Consider the following 16,364-nt stretch of genomic DNA (forward strand, 5'->3'; position numbering starts at 1 on the left):
CCCGATCAAAAGTTTACATTCCCTTGAATACTGTGTTCTTACCTGAATGATCCACAGCTGTTTTGTTTTGTTTGTTGGTTTTTTAGTAATAGTTGTTTATGAGTCCCTTGTTTGTCCTGAATAGTTAAACTGCCCGCTGTTGTTTAGGTCCCACAAATTCTTTGGTTTTTCAGCATTCATGTGTATTTGAACCCTTTCCAACAATGACTGTATGAATTTGAGATCCATCTTTTCACACTGATGACATATGAGGGGCTCATATGCAATTATTAAAGAAGGTTCAAACGCTCACTGATGCTTCAGAAGGAAACACAATGCATTAAGAGGCGGGGGTGAAAACTTTTGAACAGAATGTACATTTTTTGTGTTTTGCCTGAATATAATTTGTTTTTCATTTAGTACTGGCCTTCAGAAGCTACAGAAGATACGTACATGTTTCACAGAAAACAAAATAAGGTAAATTTACCCTGATCTATAAATTCAGGGTAAATGTAACTTATTTTGTCTTCTGGGATTCTAGTCTTCTCTAATATATATATATTAGAGATATTTAGGCAAAATAAGAATCTTCATTCTGTTCAAAAGTTAATGCATCATGTTTCCTCCTGAAGCATCAGTGAGGGTTTGAACCTTCTGTAATAGTTGCATATGAGTCCCTCAGTTGTAAAATATCTTATTCAGGTAAGTACTAAATGAAAAAATAACATGCATTTTACATGTTCCCTTCTATTTTGATGAAATAAACATTTGGCACATTCTGACAGGTGTATGTAAACTTTTGACTTCAACTGTACATCTAATTAAAATGGATTATTTAAATCCAATATGTGACCCTGGACCACAAAACCAGTCATAAGGTTAAATTTGACAAAACTGAGATGTATACATCATATGAAAGCTCAATAAATAAGCTTTCTATTCATGTATGGTTTGTTAGGATAGGACAATATTTGGCCGAGATACAACTATTTGAAAATCTGGAATCTGAGGGTGAAAAAAATCAAAATACTGAGAAAATCACCTTTAAAGTTGTCCAAATTGAGCTCTTAACAATGCATATTACTAATCAAAAATTACATTTTGATATGTTTGCAGTAGGAATTTTACAAAAAATCTTCATGGAACATGATCTTTACTTAATTTCCTAATTATTTTTGGCATAAAAGAAAAATCAATAATTTGGCCCATACAATGTATTTTTGGCTATTACTACAAATATACCCCAGCGACTTAAGACTGGTTTTGTGGTCCAGGGTCACATATTTGGTTTTGTCTTTTTTTTAAAACATTTATTAGATTATAAAAGTGTTAGCTTGCAACAAACGAACCTAAATTATATCTGGTTTGGCTTTTAATTTGACCCAAAAGGACACAACAACAGGTTGTAAAACCAAAGCTTTGATTTTGTTGGCAATGAGTGACTACATTATCGTGCAGAACAGAGGCATTATAGGAAATGCATAGGCTCTACTTGAATACTGCTATCTGTAAGGTTGATTTGGGGCAGAAAAGGAGAGTGGAGCAGATCCTGACTGATGCGTATCTGCAAAGACATTTCCCTTTCAGGAAACACCATCACATTAACGGCACTGCCTGCTTCCTTTAAGTTCGTGAGCAGTCAACACCTAGATCAAAATAACAAACGCATACACGGATGCTCGACACATGCATGCACATGCATTCGTGTCCATTGGCACGCTACCAAATAGTCCGACCTACCCTGATCGCAGTTCTTGCCTCCCCGTCCTTCAGGACAGTCACAAAAGTAGGTGTTCCACTTATTTTCACACTGAGCGCCGTGCTGACACAAACCCTCATAGCAGAAGTTCTTCTTCGCTGGACAGCCTGAGAGTACAATAAATACATTGGTTTTGAGTTACAACAATATTAAAACAAGTTTGCAATGCACGCTATAATTTTGAATTGTGTTGTGGTTTGTGTCAGACCTTCAGTGGTGCCGTTGTTGGCGATGTAGCTGGCCATGTCTATGGATTTACTGTCGATCATCAGGTTCCTCATGCAACCCACAAAGTCCCGGTTCCGTATGGGGAAATCCTCTGGAAGGTTGGGCACCCCTCCAAGTAGAAGAGGCCCAGTGAGGTCCAAAGACCTAAAACGGGAAAACAAAACTTTGAAACGTGCCACCAAACTCTCCAACAAGTTAATGGCATCAAAGGCTCACAATCTAGTGAGCTGCCCTGCTGTTTTTCACTGTCTAAAGCTTTAAGTATACATTGATTTTTAAGCTAGTATGCAATGTGCATTATTACAGTATGCACAATTCTTAAGGTCCCTTGAAATATTTGTATTAATTAGTTGGCCCACAAGTTGGAAAGGGGGCCCAAGAACAACAAAAAACAAACTACTGGAAACAGCAATAACAACATACACACTAATTGGCATTTTTATTTTATTTTTTTATAATTTCTGAAAAGAAATAGCGCAGACATTTGACAAAAATGAACTTTTCTAGTGCAAATTTGTTAAGTGCTTGTGTTTACAGATGCTATAAAAAGGAGTATACTTTAAAAGGCTATGCATTCGGTTGTACGCATACGCTAAAGCCCACATTATACTTCAGTTTTTACACTTACATTTACAAAAAAGTACAGTTGAATCAACAAATAATGCATTCAGCATTTTTGTGTATTTGAACCCTTTCCAACAATGACTGTATGATTTTGAGATCCATCTTTTCACACCGAGGACAACTGAGGGACTCATATGCAACTATTACAGAAGGTTCAAACACTCACTGATGCTCCAGAAGGAAACAATGCATTAAGTGTTGCATTAAATGCATTAAAACTTATTGAATTTGAAAATCAGGGTAAATGTAACTTATTTTGCCTTAAGGAAACATCTTCTTTACCTTCTGAAGGACAGTACTAAAATGAAAAAAATATGATATTTTATGCAAAATAAGAAAAATTGACAAATCTTCATTTTGTTCAAAAGTTTTCACCCCCCGGCTCTAAATGCATTATGCTTCCTTCTGGAGCATCAGTGAGCATTTGAACATTCTGTAATAGTTGTACATGAGTCCCTCAGCTGTCCTCAGTGTGAAAAGATGGATCTCAAAATCATACAGTCCTCTTATTTTGGTAAAATAATTAACATTTTGCAGATTCTGCATACTACTTGCACACCCAGAATTTTCTAACCATGCATGTACTCTCAGTTCACACACCTTTGATTTGAATAACGTAAAAGTAAATGTTGAAATTAACTTAAAAATGAACTAAATGCTTTGGAAATTATTTTAATTGTTAATTAATATTAATATACTTAACTAATGTTAAATGAAAACCATTTTTTAATGATTCTGCAGTATTCTTTATCATGACGAAGGCGATATTTACTTGATCAAGAATGCATCATATTATTTACATTTTTAAATCATTTTCTATTTTAAAATATTTTATTATATACTTTAAAAAGTCACATGATCCTTCAGTAATCATTCTAATATGCTGGCTGGAGCTCAAAAAACATTTATTATCCCAAATAAATTGGATAATTTGTCTTTTCTGTAAAATTTTAATGTGTCCTTACTAGGCAATTTCTTTTAAATCTAATATCAGTATCAAATTCACCAACAATATAAACATTTATATGACCAATAAGTTCCAACAGTGAATTGTTGAACATTAGTGCATGACGTAAATTATCATAAAACTATAGAATTACCATACTTTCTCTTATTTGACACTTTCTGATCCCTCTTAATAGCACAGCTAAAAAGGATTATGCGAAAAGCAAGACAGGTGAAAGGGGGTGTGACCTTCCCTAGCCAAACTGTCAATCACTGTGTCCATGACAACACAGCCATAGGGAGTGGAATGTTGCCATGCAGTATAAAACAGGTCGGTGCTTATCAGACTGGAGCGATGGGTTAAACCTTCACATCTATCTGTTGTTCTTTCTTTGAAGTGTTTTAATACACCGTTGCCCTGTTCCAGCACGCAACACTATCTGATGCAGCAATTGCCACTTAAAGTATGAGATGATCTTTCACAAATGAAAGATTTTTGGACGTGTGTCCTGAAGGACTTCACATGGGCGTGGGAGAGTAAACATACGTATAATTAAGAATAACTACCAAAGACTAATTATCAAGAGAATGAGAGAATGTTCCTGTTTGATTTATACAGACAGAGGGATACACTCACTTTTTCTTTCCCGTCTGAGTGCCCTGGGCAGCGCAGGAGTAGTTGCCGATCTGGCCGCCGAACCGCACGGCCATGGCGATGTCACAGTCGTCCACTGCGACTACTGCCACCTTTTCACCCGACGGCCCTTGAGGCAACCCCAAATGACTTATCTTAGGCTGAGAAGAGAACAAATGGAAATGAGTTACAGATTAAAACTAAACAGGGTGAGCACAGTTTTACAGAAACATTTTGGCGACAATGAGGGTGTTGTTCGTTCTTGCAAATCTAGCAACGCTTTTTGCTGTCCGCTTTCTTGTATTTCTCCTTACTTGTATTTAATGTGCACTTGTGCTGTACTTCATCTAAAAAGTATCTTTTAAAAACATTTATTTGATCCAAAATGCAGCAAAAGAAATAATATTGTGAAATATTCTTACTAATTACTAACTGATTTCCATTTTAATATTTTTTAAATGTAATTTATTCCTGTGATCTAAAGCTGCATTTTCAGCATTACTCCTGACTTCAGTGTCACATGATCCTTCAGAAATCATTCTGATATGCTGATTTGCTGTTCAACATTTGTTATTATTATCAATATTTAAAACAGTTGATTACTTTTTTATCAGGATTTTTTGATGGAATTGAACGATCCGAAGATCAACATTTATCTGAAATAAAAATAAGTAACAAGATACGTTATAATTCCATTCAAAATCTATATTTTTTGGAAGAAATTATAGAAATTATTACTTTTATTTAGCAAGGATGCTTTAAATTGATCGAAAGTGATGATAAAGACATTTATAATGTTATAAAAATTTATATTTCAGATAAATGCTGTTCTTCTGAACTTTCTATTCATCAAAGAAACCTGAAAAAAGTCTACTCAGCTGACTGTATCAGAATTTTAGAATAATTTCTAAAGGACCACGTGACTGGAGTTATGATGCTAAAACTTCAGCTTTGAAATCACAGGAATAAATTACATTTTAAAATATACTCAAATAGAAAACTGTTATTTTAAATAGTAAACATAATTCCAAATTTTACTGTTTTGCTGTTCTTCGGATCAAATAAATGCAGCCTTGGTGAGCAGAAAAAAACTTGTTTAAAAACATTAAAAATCTTACTGTTCAAAAACTTTTGACTGGTAGTGTAATATTAATGAAATAAAAAGCCACTTAAGAGGGTACACTTTCATAACTATGTTGGTTAACATAATTAAGCAGACTGTTTTAAAACACTTTAACCATGTTTTAATGACATAAAAGTTATAATGAAATTCATATGCAACTATTACACAAGGTTCAAACATATACATTTAAAATATAATACATTAACATATAGTTAAGTGTATGATCCAAATGTAAAAATGATTCCCTATGTTTACAGAACCCCATGCACATAGACATGAATGCACACGCTCACAGATCAAAGCTGTTTACAGGAGATATATCTGTGTGCCATGCATTGACTCTAAACACCTAGCTCAGGGAAGATGTGGGTCATCTGTCTGCACAGCAAGAAAGTGACAGTCAGAAAGAAAAGTTGTGTCATGCGTAAGCATTCACTCCAAACATGGCACACTTTCCAATGCACAACAGCTTTATCTAAACTATCACTGCCACTCCTACAGAAACGACTCTTTCCTGTTGCAGAAACACTCACAGTTTCCATTAGGTGCCATCTAAACATGGCACAATCTGAGTTTGTTTTTCTTTTTGCCTTCCTGTTGCTATATATGAATATCTTTCAGCGCTTGTTTCAACTACTTACACACAAAGTCCCAAGGGAAACTAGACCAAAACTCTTCAAGTATATAAAAAAAGAAAATTAGCAAAGAAACAAATAAATATGAATTCATTCATTAATTAATGTGAGAGTGAAATAAACATAGAATGATTTTGTTGTGCATCATTTCCAGTCAATCTAACAAATTATGTGAAAATAAGGAAAATATGATGTTATTAATTACTAAAATATTATTGATTATTATATTAAACGCTGTAAACAGTGTATTTATGCTCCATACAATTCTATATAGGAAACACAAAGAAGCAATTTTATTTATGAAAAAAAAAATAAAAAAAATTAAAAAATGCTATAATGTGGAAAGTGGAAATAATATGTGATCATAACAAGTGTAAAAGTAAAAAAGAAAAAGTTTAAACAGTTTTTCTCGTTCTCTCTGTCTGTCTAGCTGTGGGCATATTTCATTAGTTTCTCATGGAAATGTGAAGGATGAATAGAATGGGAATCTTAAGGGGCCTGGTCTCACACACAAACCCCATCAGGGTAGACCAAAGCAGACAAAAGCAGCTTCAAAGATCTTAAAGAAGGAGTCTGTCTTTCAAAGGAAACACACTGTTTAGGTGAATTTTTACCACATTCGTTTGGCCTGTTTCCAGCAGGATATGAGGGTGTGAGGTATTATTCAGATGGATATCTGTGGTCATGCTGGCTGCTTTCAACACATATCTGGCTCATAATCTGGAACCGCTTGTATATACTCACTTTGTATACTTGTATGGCATGCTTTTTTATTTACTTGTTTTTTTTGTTGTTTTGTTTTAATAATTACATATAAATCTTACATTAAATATTTACACAACATTTTTATTTTCATTTTTCAAATTTACAGCATAATTATACAATTATATTAAGATTTAACATGTAGATTTATATGTAGGATTTAAATGTGTGTTTAAATATTTACAAGTTTGATTAGTGTAATCAACCATTAAGGAAATTTAAATTCAATAGTTAAGAATAAAAAATATTTTAAAATGTAATTAGTTGAAATGTATGTCTGTCAAAAGCAAATATCTCTAATTCTACACTCATGTCACATATTCAAATTGGCAATTGACTTTATTTAATGGGTCTCATTCATAAAACAGAACTAACAAATTTCTACATAAATTCAAATTTATCGATTTTTCTTTTATGCCAAAAAATGATTAGGATACTAAGTAAAGATCTTTTGTAAGATCTTTTGTCAATTTCCTACCGTAAATATATCAAAACATACTTTTTAATTAGTAATATGCATTGTTAAGAACTTTATTTAGTCAACTTTAAAGGCAATTTTCTCAATGTTCAGATTACAGATTTTCAAATATTGTCCTATTCTGACCATACATAAATGGAACGCTTATTTATTCAGCTTTCAGATGATGTATAAATCTAAATTTATGACTGGTTTTGTGGTCCGGGGTCACATATGAACTGTTGCATTGAGTAACTTAAGTAAGAATATGTTTATATTGATTTATACAGAAAAAAAATAAATAAATAAATAAATAAATAAAAAAGTACTATATCACCTGACTTTGAGCACAATAACTGTGTACCTTGTACCGTACAGCACAACACAGTCAACAACAGACCGGGTCAAGTATGTTATCCCCACTGCCTTTGATTTAGGAGCTCAGCTTCATGCTGCTTGATCTCACTCATTTATCTGACCTCTTACTCTGTGGAGTAGAAAAACAACACTCCAGCTGCCAAACGCTGCAGGAAACCACTGTTTTTTAGAAAGCCACCATCCGAAAAATCACAAAAGGCAGCGATAAGACACAGTTCATGATTTGCTGAATGAGATCGAATGCATTGTTATACTTGCCGAGTGACCTGGGACATGACTTCAAAATGGACTCTATTTACGTTCCTGGGTTTACTGTTCATGATTCACTAATGCATGTTACTCTAAAAACAAGTCTTTGTATTGTTTCATAAATTACAAAATGTAATAACTCGCTCTCCCACTGCAACAACTTTCTTTTTCACTCAGTCATTTAGTCTTGCTCTATTCTCAACCTGATCTCATGACGAAAACATATGTGAACTTTTTCACAAAATTCGAAATACGCACTGCCATGTACATTTTGTGACATATTCAGTGTGAAATGTCCATTAAGCGGCACTAAAAGAGTGTTAATTTTTTTCTCCGGAACAGATGAACGTACATATGGTACCTTTTATGTGATGTTGGTTTTGTACGTGTCACAGCAGTTCTGACTTAAAAATGTCTATTGACAGCCGCTATAATTCTAATGCTCTGTGATGTTTTAAAATAACGTACCATCTGCACGTTACCTAACCTAACTGGAAGTTTTTACCAGTTTCAACTTAAAAACATAAGTTCAGCAGCTGCCTTAACATTTTAAGTTACATTTTAAACTCATGACAATAAAATGAGTTAAAATGACTTGTACTTTTAAGTTGATTTAACTTATGAGTTGAAATTACTTGTACTTTAAAGTTGATTTAACTTAAATTTTTAATGCAGCTGCTAAACTTAAGTTTTTAAGTTGAAACTGGTGAAAACTTTTTACAGTGTATAAACAAAACCGAATGTGATGTAAAAACGCAATCGCAAGCATGCAGTTTTAGCTTGTTTTTCGATCTCTCAACTTTCAGCTCTCTGATCGTGAGTCATGTTTCCGTGAGTGATCCCAAGTCCAATTTCGTGCCAGCTGAGCTACCAAGCAAGCTTGTTATGGCTGGAAAGCGAAACCTGTGGAGCTGTAATCATAACTATGTACAAAAACAATTACAAATACTCACTGTTTTACCGCCTATTTCTGTAGGAAACTGCTGTGATATGTACTTATTGGTACATATTTCACGTCTTGCGAAAAAGTTCCCACAGGTACGTTTTTCGTCATTCTGGTAGGTAACATCCACTTTTCATAATCCAATCAAATTCATATGGTTAAAATAATTGCCACTCTGCTTTATTGCGGAAATATCAATAGGATCAATAGGATGTTAAGATCATGTTCCATAAAGATATTTTGTAAATTTCCTATACCGTAAATATATCACAACGTAATTTTTGATTAGTAATATGCATTGCTAAGAACTTCATTTGGACAACTTTTAAAGGCAATTTTCTCAAGATTTAGATTTTTTTGCACTCTCAGATTCCAGATTTTCAGATAGTTGTATATTCGCCAAATATTGTCCGATCCTAACCATACATCAATGGAAAGCTTTCAGATAATGTATAAAGCTCAATAAAATAATTGCCACTCTACTTTACCGCGGAAATTCAAAAATCATTAGGATATTAAGAAAAGATCATGTTTACCTACCGGAAATACACTTATGTCATATTATGGCCATTCACGTTTTCATACACAGCTTTGCTATCATCTCAGTTTGTATCATTTTTTGTCATTTTGAGTTCGTACTAAGTTCTCAGATTTTTGATTGTAGACATTTGCATTTGCACATCTAAGCACAGTTGAAACTCACTGTTAAAAGTCCTGAAGGAAAATCCAAGAAGCAAGATACTTCAGCAAAGTCTCCATTTGCTCTTCTTTTAACTCTTAGCTGTCTTGGATAAACAACTGAGATAGACCTCACTACTGTTTCTTTCCTAAGGGTTTGTTTGAGTGTTAAACCCTCTTGCGTCCGGGTGCAATTTGAGTCAGATTAGCCTCGTTTGCTCTTTTGCGTGGTGTAAAATGACCGAAAGAGCTAAACAAAGACTGCTGTGTTGAGACAAGACGCCATTACCCACAATCCCACTAAGTTTTGCTATTTCCCAGGCCTGTGAGCAAACAATTTTTGAATACACTTTTCGAATGCTTAAAAACAAAACTGTGGAATTCAAATAACTGACGTATGTTTGATGACTAAAACCTATTAGCCTAAATATCACTAATCCTGCTTTGAACTTGTTAATCGACTTTTCCCCGGTTCTTTCTTTGTGAAAACAGCAGAGGTCTACAAACCGCTCTGGTGAGGCGGTAACCTCAGCAGTGGAGGGTTTGTTGGGGGTAGTTCCAGATCTCTGGGGGTTCTGGCTAGATGCCACATGTTACTGGCAAAACAGAAAGCAAGCAGGGCTTCAAACACACACCTCCGGCACATATGATAGCACTGTTTGGGCAGGTACCGCCATACTGGAGGTTTTGTGCAGTATAGATTCCCGTCAGCTGTTTAACAAAAAATATTAGCTACTAGTGTTTTACTAACTCTGTATCTCAATCATATTTGATCTCAGCGTCTGGCTGCATACCATGCGTCCCCTGGCTTCTGACAAAGACAGGTGTCTACTTGTGTGAGGTTTCCACCTCAGGCTGCTTCCTCAACATCCATCTGCACTTTAAACAATGCATATTTATGTTTTACTATGAATTAATCTGGGTCAGGGGTGTTTCAAGTGTGATTTTTTTTTATTGCTATTCACCCAAACCTCTCCCCTATGTGATATGGCAGTGAGGCAGACAAATGCAGGTGATTTTATCCAGTATAGCAGATGTGGGATTTGGTTTCATGGCAGAGAAGGTGGTACCCGGATGTTAGAGAAATGAGGGTTTCTCACAGGTCTAAATTAGTGGCAAATTGATATGGTAACAATATATGAAGATCTCTACATTTCTCTTTGGTGGAGGATATTGCATTTTAACAGTCACTGAATCACACAGATGTGACCTTGGACCACAAAACCAGTCTTAAGTAGCACATATATATTTGTAGCAATAGCCAAAAATACATTGTATGAGTCAAAATTATCATTTTTTAATGCCAGAAACCATTAGGATATTAAATATATGTTTCATGGAGATATTTCATAAATATCCTACCATAAATATATCAAAATTTAATTTTTGATTAGTAATATGTATTACTAAGAACTTCATTTTCTCAACACTTTTCTCAACACTGATTTTATTTGCACCCTCAGATTCCAGATTTTCAAATAGTTGTATTTTGGCAAAATATTGTCCTATCCTAACAAACCAATACATTAATGCAAAGCTTATTAATTCAGCTTTCAGATGTATAAATGATGGACCCTTATGACTGGTTTTGTGGTCCAGGGTCATATATTATTATAATGGTATTATATAATAATAAACTTCCTATTTCTGAACTTAATCAAACACATGCTTTCCTATGAAGCCGTATTTTAGAATTATTTAAATACTATTATTATGTATATATTATATTTATATATATATTTTATTTATTTATATTTTTAATTATCTTTTTTATATCTTGAGTTTTAATTTTAGCTTGTTTTAATATAAGTGTTATCTGCTTTAGTCTTTTTCTATTAATATTTCTATTTAGCTTTAATTTTAATTTCAGTTTAAAGTAATTTTAGTATTCCGACTTAAACTTTTTTTTAAAGTTTAATACCGGTATTTTTATTTTAGTTTAGTTTTACATCAGCTTCATTTTATTGACTGAAAATGATTGTTAATAATTTTAGCTTGTTAAAATTAAAATATTAAATAATCCAATTCATTAAAATATCACATATTTTATGTCTACACTTTTTTTTTTTTTTTTTCTGTGTATAGTATACAATTGACCATTGAAAACTACATTTATGGGTGTGTTTGTGCCATAATCTGATTTGCACGATACCTTTTGTTAAAGAAATGCTAAAACAATGCTTATAGTTTTTGCAGGCGCAATTCGACCGTAATAAATTCCCCCTCTGTGTGCATTCATTTGTTAAAGCGGGGTGCTGCCCTCTAGCCCCTCCTTTGGTTTCTGGGTAATTCTTCTGTGAAATCAGCTTGACCTTTTAAAACGTTACTGACTAACCAGAAACATTTGATTAAATGTATTTAAATATAAATGCAAACAAATGTATGAAGTGATTCTGTAATGTATGTCAAAGAGCGTTTGAGTCTAAGCTTTCTAGTGTTTTAAATGGAATAGTTCACCCAGAATAAAAACTCATCAACAGTCAATATTTACTCTTTGCAAATCTAGTCAGTTCTCAAGTTCAGCTCTCTGACTCAATTATCTGGTTTTTCCACAGATAATCAGAATATTATATCTGTGAAAAACTAATTATATTTTAGTATGTTTCTCACATTAACCTACAAAAGTAGTTGTTTCGACTTAAAATAATTTGTTACCCCGCTGCCATAAAATGTTTAGTTTAGTCAACTAAAATATTCTGGTTGTCACCTAAATTAACATTAAGTAACTTAAAATTTCACGTTGACTGAACTAAAAAATTTAAGGCAGTGGGGTAACAAATGATATTTAGTTGAAACAACTTTCTGAATTATATCTATCTATCTATCTATCTATCTATATATATATATATATATATATATATATATATATATATATATTTCAGAAAGTTGTTTCAACTTAATATAATTTGTTACCCCTCTGCCTTAAAATTTCTTTAAGGCAGAGGTGTAACTTAAAATTTCAAGTTGACTGAACTAAAAAAATTTAAGGCAGCGGGGTAACAAATAATATTAAGTTAAAACAACTTAATATATATATATATAATTTTTTTTTCCAGAAAGTTGTTTCAACTTAATATAATTTGTTACTCCGCTGCCTTAAATTTTTTTAGTTCAGTCAACTTGAAATTTTAAGTTCAAGTATTATTTTTTTTTACAGTGTATTATATAGCTATGAAATTTTTTAATACAGTTGTGAAGTTGTATAGATCATATTATTGTGCTTTCGCAAAAGCTTACACCCTCAGTGTAACTGCATGGAAACGGAACAACACAAGGGTGAGTAAATGATAACCGATTTTTCATTTCTGAGTGAACTATTCCTTTAAAAGGGGCCTCCAGCTAAGGTTTTCTCTCTGGAGTGTTGAAAACTCCCGTCACCTCTACACACGGGTCTCTAGGGACGAAGGGTTTGCTGGAGCCATGGCAACACACTTGATCCCAACAGCTCCTGACAGAGGATGAGGTCAGACAGAGAGGCTCGCTCAAACCTTCATTTCACCCGAACAGACCAGGCGGGAAGCATGAAGAAAGAATTGCTTTAAAAAAAAAACATATCACGGAAAACAGGATTTTCATGTTCTTTCGAAATCGACGAGTTTGATGTTCCAGATAGACATACAAAACAAAACAAAGCACCCTCGCGAGTCTAACCAGACTCTATTAATAATAATCAGCAATATAATATTAGTAAAGCAAAAGTGTAGGCTTGGCACAACCCTATGAGAAACTTGCTCTAGAGATGTTTGGCACTGTTTGGGTACATTGTACATTTGATAGCTCATTAACAGGACTCAAAATTGCAGTCTTAAGGGTACATCAATGTTTCTGCTCTGAGCGGGATTCTTAAGTTTCACATTCTCCCATGATCTGTTCTGGACATGTACTGTTCAGCCCATCCAGTGTACTACAAGCACAAGACTAAAAATCAATCACCGATATGCGAACGTGCCCCGAGTCTACCTACACAACAGTGTTTCCCAGTGTTTCGACTGCTAACACAAGTCAGTACAGGAGAACACGACTGTAAATGACTCTAAATGGCTTGTGTTTTCCCCAGAGGGGCAAATTGAGCTCGGGTTTGACAGTAACGGTTGTGTGGAAGCCCTGGAGTTCAGGTAAAACTGCTCAGCTTTCAGATAAATCCGCCGCTGCTGCCACTGGCCTGTCAGTTAAATGAGAAGACAACTGTGTTATCAGGGATTAGTGCAGAATGTCAATCAACGGATTGGGTTACACACCAAAACTACAAAACACCATGAAAAAACTGATGATAGAGTCATCTTACACTTTTGCATTACTCGGGAAATATATTCAGGTATGACAGCTTTCTCAGAGCTGTGAATGTGGGTTACCCCCCCCCCCCTCCCCCCAAAAAAATTCTGTCATTAATTACTCACCCTCATGTCATTCCAAACCCATAAGACCTTGGTTCATCTTGGGAACACAAATTAATATATTTTTGATGAAATCTGAGAGTTTTCGGACTCTGTATAGATGGCAACGCAACTAAAACTGTTGTGCAGAAACCATCCTAAATTTGATCTTAAGTTTATCTCTCAAATATGCGTGATTCATAGAATGAATGTACGTACACATCTCTTTCAGATGTGAAATCTATGAATCGCAAATGATCTTGTGCGCAACTGTATGGTTTCAGTCCTCTATCTTGTAAAAGACTCCTAATTATTGTCATTAACATATAAAAGTTCACCATCATCATCCAAATCCTTAAATTTAGAACAGTGAGCTGCAAGAATAGCTTACATTTTCAAAAACCTGCAGTACTCCGACAAGAGAAAGTGTGTATGTCTGCTTATACCCTGATGTGACGCTAAACACTTTTTCACATCAAAGTCAGTTTTTACGAATATGAGCGTTGACGTGGATTTAAGTGTATGGACACTTTAAGATCAAATTTGAGTGTACACACACTTTATAAATTAGGCCTATAATTTCCAGAATTTTTAACTGAATTTTTGGATAAACTAACCCTTTCTTTTTTGCCTTTTTATTAATTTTGAAACCATTCTTTGTGTGACAACACATAAAAAAAAATATTTAAAATAAATATTTTAAAAGATTCTACAAGTGTCTCTTATTTAAATAATTAATATTAAATTAGTAATGAAATTATTCTATTATTTAGCATATTTAAGTCTTCTCATGTGTTCATTTAAATATAAAAATAGAGTTGAAAACGTGGTTTGATTATTATTTTTACTTAAAATACATTTTTAAAAAGTAAAAGTTTTTTTTACAGTGTTCACTAAATATTTTTATTTATTTATGCTTTTCTCCTGAAAATGATTCTTATATGTAAAATATATACATATAAACACAAACACACAAGTGTCATTTTTTCAATAACTTGTTCAGTGGAAGTAAACTTCTCCATGCAATTAGTTCAGGTTCATACAACAGGACTAAAACATGTTCGATTAAACAAATGTTTAGTTGGATCAACAAAACATTTGTTTTGTTTTATTGAACTTGATTTAGTCTTGTTGTATGAATCTGAACTAATTGCATGGAAAAGTATTCACTTAATTTAATTAGGTTCACTGGACAAGCTATTTCCTAATTATTTTGCAAAAACACACGTTGGCATGTTAACGATAATTTTGAAGCATTTAGCAATAACACAAATGGCATGAAAAAGATAATTTCATTCATAGTTGTAATATATACCATATACTGTATTGTTAAGCAAAGAAAACTGATCTCAGAGCTGGCATTTGCACAGTTATTACTCATTGCATGAATCATAAAGTCAACGAAGCTGCCAGCACTTTTTTTTTTTTACAAATTTAAGTGGACTGAACATAACGGAAATAAGTTGGGTAAGACAATTTCAAAAATTTAGTTGTTTCTGCTCATTTTAACCAAGTAATTTGAACAAGCATTATTATTATTATTATTATTCTTTTATTTGAGTGCTACAAGATGCTTTCATTTGTATTGTAAGAAGGAAACACACGCACACACATTCTCGTCTCTGAGGAATTGTGTCTGGAGCAGGTGTCATGGCAGAATCCGTCTGTGTATGAATGTCGTACAGGAGGGGGTGTCTTTGTCGCACTGATCTCCTTCACTATCAAACAGCATTACCTCACCCGCCCTCTGGCTGTGTAAACCTAGAGCTGTGAATAATTCAAAAGAACTGACCCTAGTTCACACACACACACACACACACACACACACACACACACACACACACACCCTCAGGATATACACATCGCACTGTGTTGTCGGCTGGCCTACGGGACATGGGGACCACTTTCAAACTCATATGTCTCAATAACACATCTCATTTATCAATGCTCGGCCGTGCTCCAGACGGTTAGAGATGGATGTGTGCTTTTGTCCTGTGCTATGTGCGTAATCCACAAAACTTGCCTTTAAGAGGGAAAAGTGTGCAGGTACAAAGCGTCTCTTATTTCAGGTGCTGTCCACTTCTCGTCAAACAGGTTACTGAAGACATTCATGTCATATTATAAAACTCTTTACAGCTGGGTAGACCAGAGCCCGAAACTATGATGTATTCTGAATTACAAGAAGGTTGAACGGATCTTGGCCACTATGGAAAAGCCAAGCTACTACATTATAACAAATATCATTACTTTTTAAATCATATTTCATCTTAAAAGTGCAGAGCATTATAACTACAAGCAAACAAAGATTTACTTTCACTCTGTCAGATCTGTTTGAGTGTTTAGGAAACTTTACATAGGAAATTGAACATTATTGCAGTTATGTTTGGTGCAGTGTTCTTTTAGGCGGTTTGTTTGGTTCATTTGGTCTGGACCAAAAAGCTAAATTATATATTTGGTCCTGGTTCACTTAGTGTTCACATTTGTGGCATTTTTGACAGCGAACCTAAAGGCATAGTGATACGTTCACAAACTGATTGGTTGGGTTGAATGACATATATTTTGTGATGGAACTCACCCAACTCCCCAAACAAAAGGTT

General features: G+C 34.0%; 1 protein-coding gene across 1 annotated transcript in view; it reads right to left on the reverse strand.

Annotated features, from left to right (window-relative positions):
• Positions 1–16,364, reverse strand: part of celsr1a (cadherin EGF LAG seven-pass G-type receptor 1a) — a 149,181-nt gene that overhangs the window by 71,566 nt on the left and 61,251 nt on the right. Inside the window, exons 8-10 of the mRNA XM_073837828.1 lie at positions 4,173–4,330; positions 1,947–2,110; positions 1,720–1,845 (exon numbers count right to left, since the gene is read on the reverse strand). Coding sequence (XP_073693929.1) covers positions 1,720–1,845; positions 1,947–2,110; positions 4,173–4,330 — 448 coding nt within the window. The remainder of the gene's footprint in view (positions 1–1,719; positions 1,846–1,946; positions 2,111–4,172; positions 4,331–16,364) is intronic.

Source organism: Garra rufa, chromosome 4 (genome assembly GCF_049309525.1).
Source record: "Garra rufa chromosome 4, GarRuf1.0, whole genome shotgun sequence".
NCBI lineage: Eukaryota > Metazoa > Chordata > Actinopteri > Cypriniformes > Cyprinidae > Garra > Garra rufa.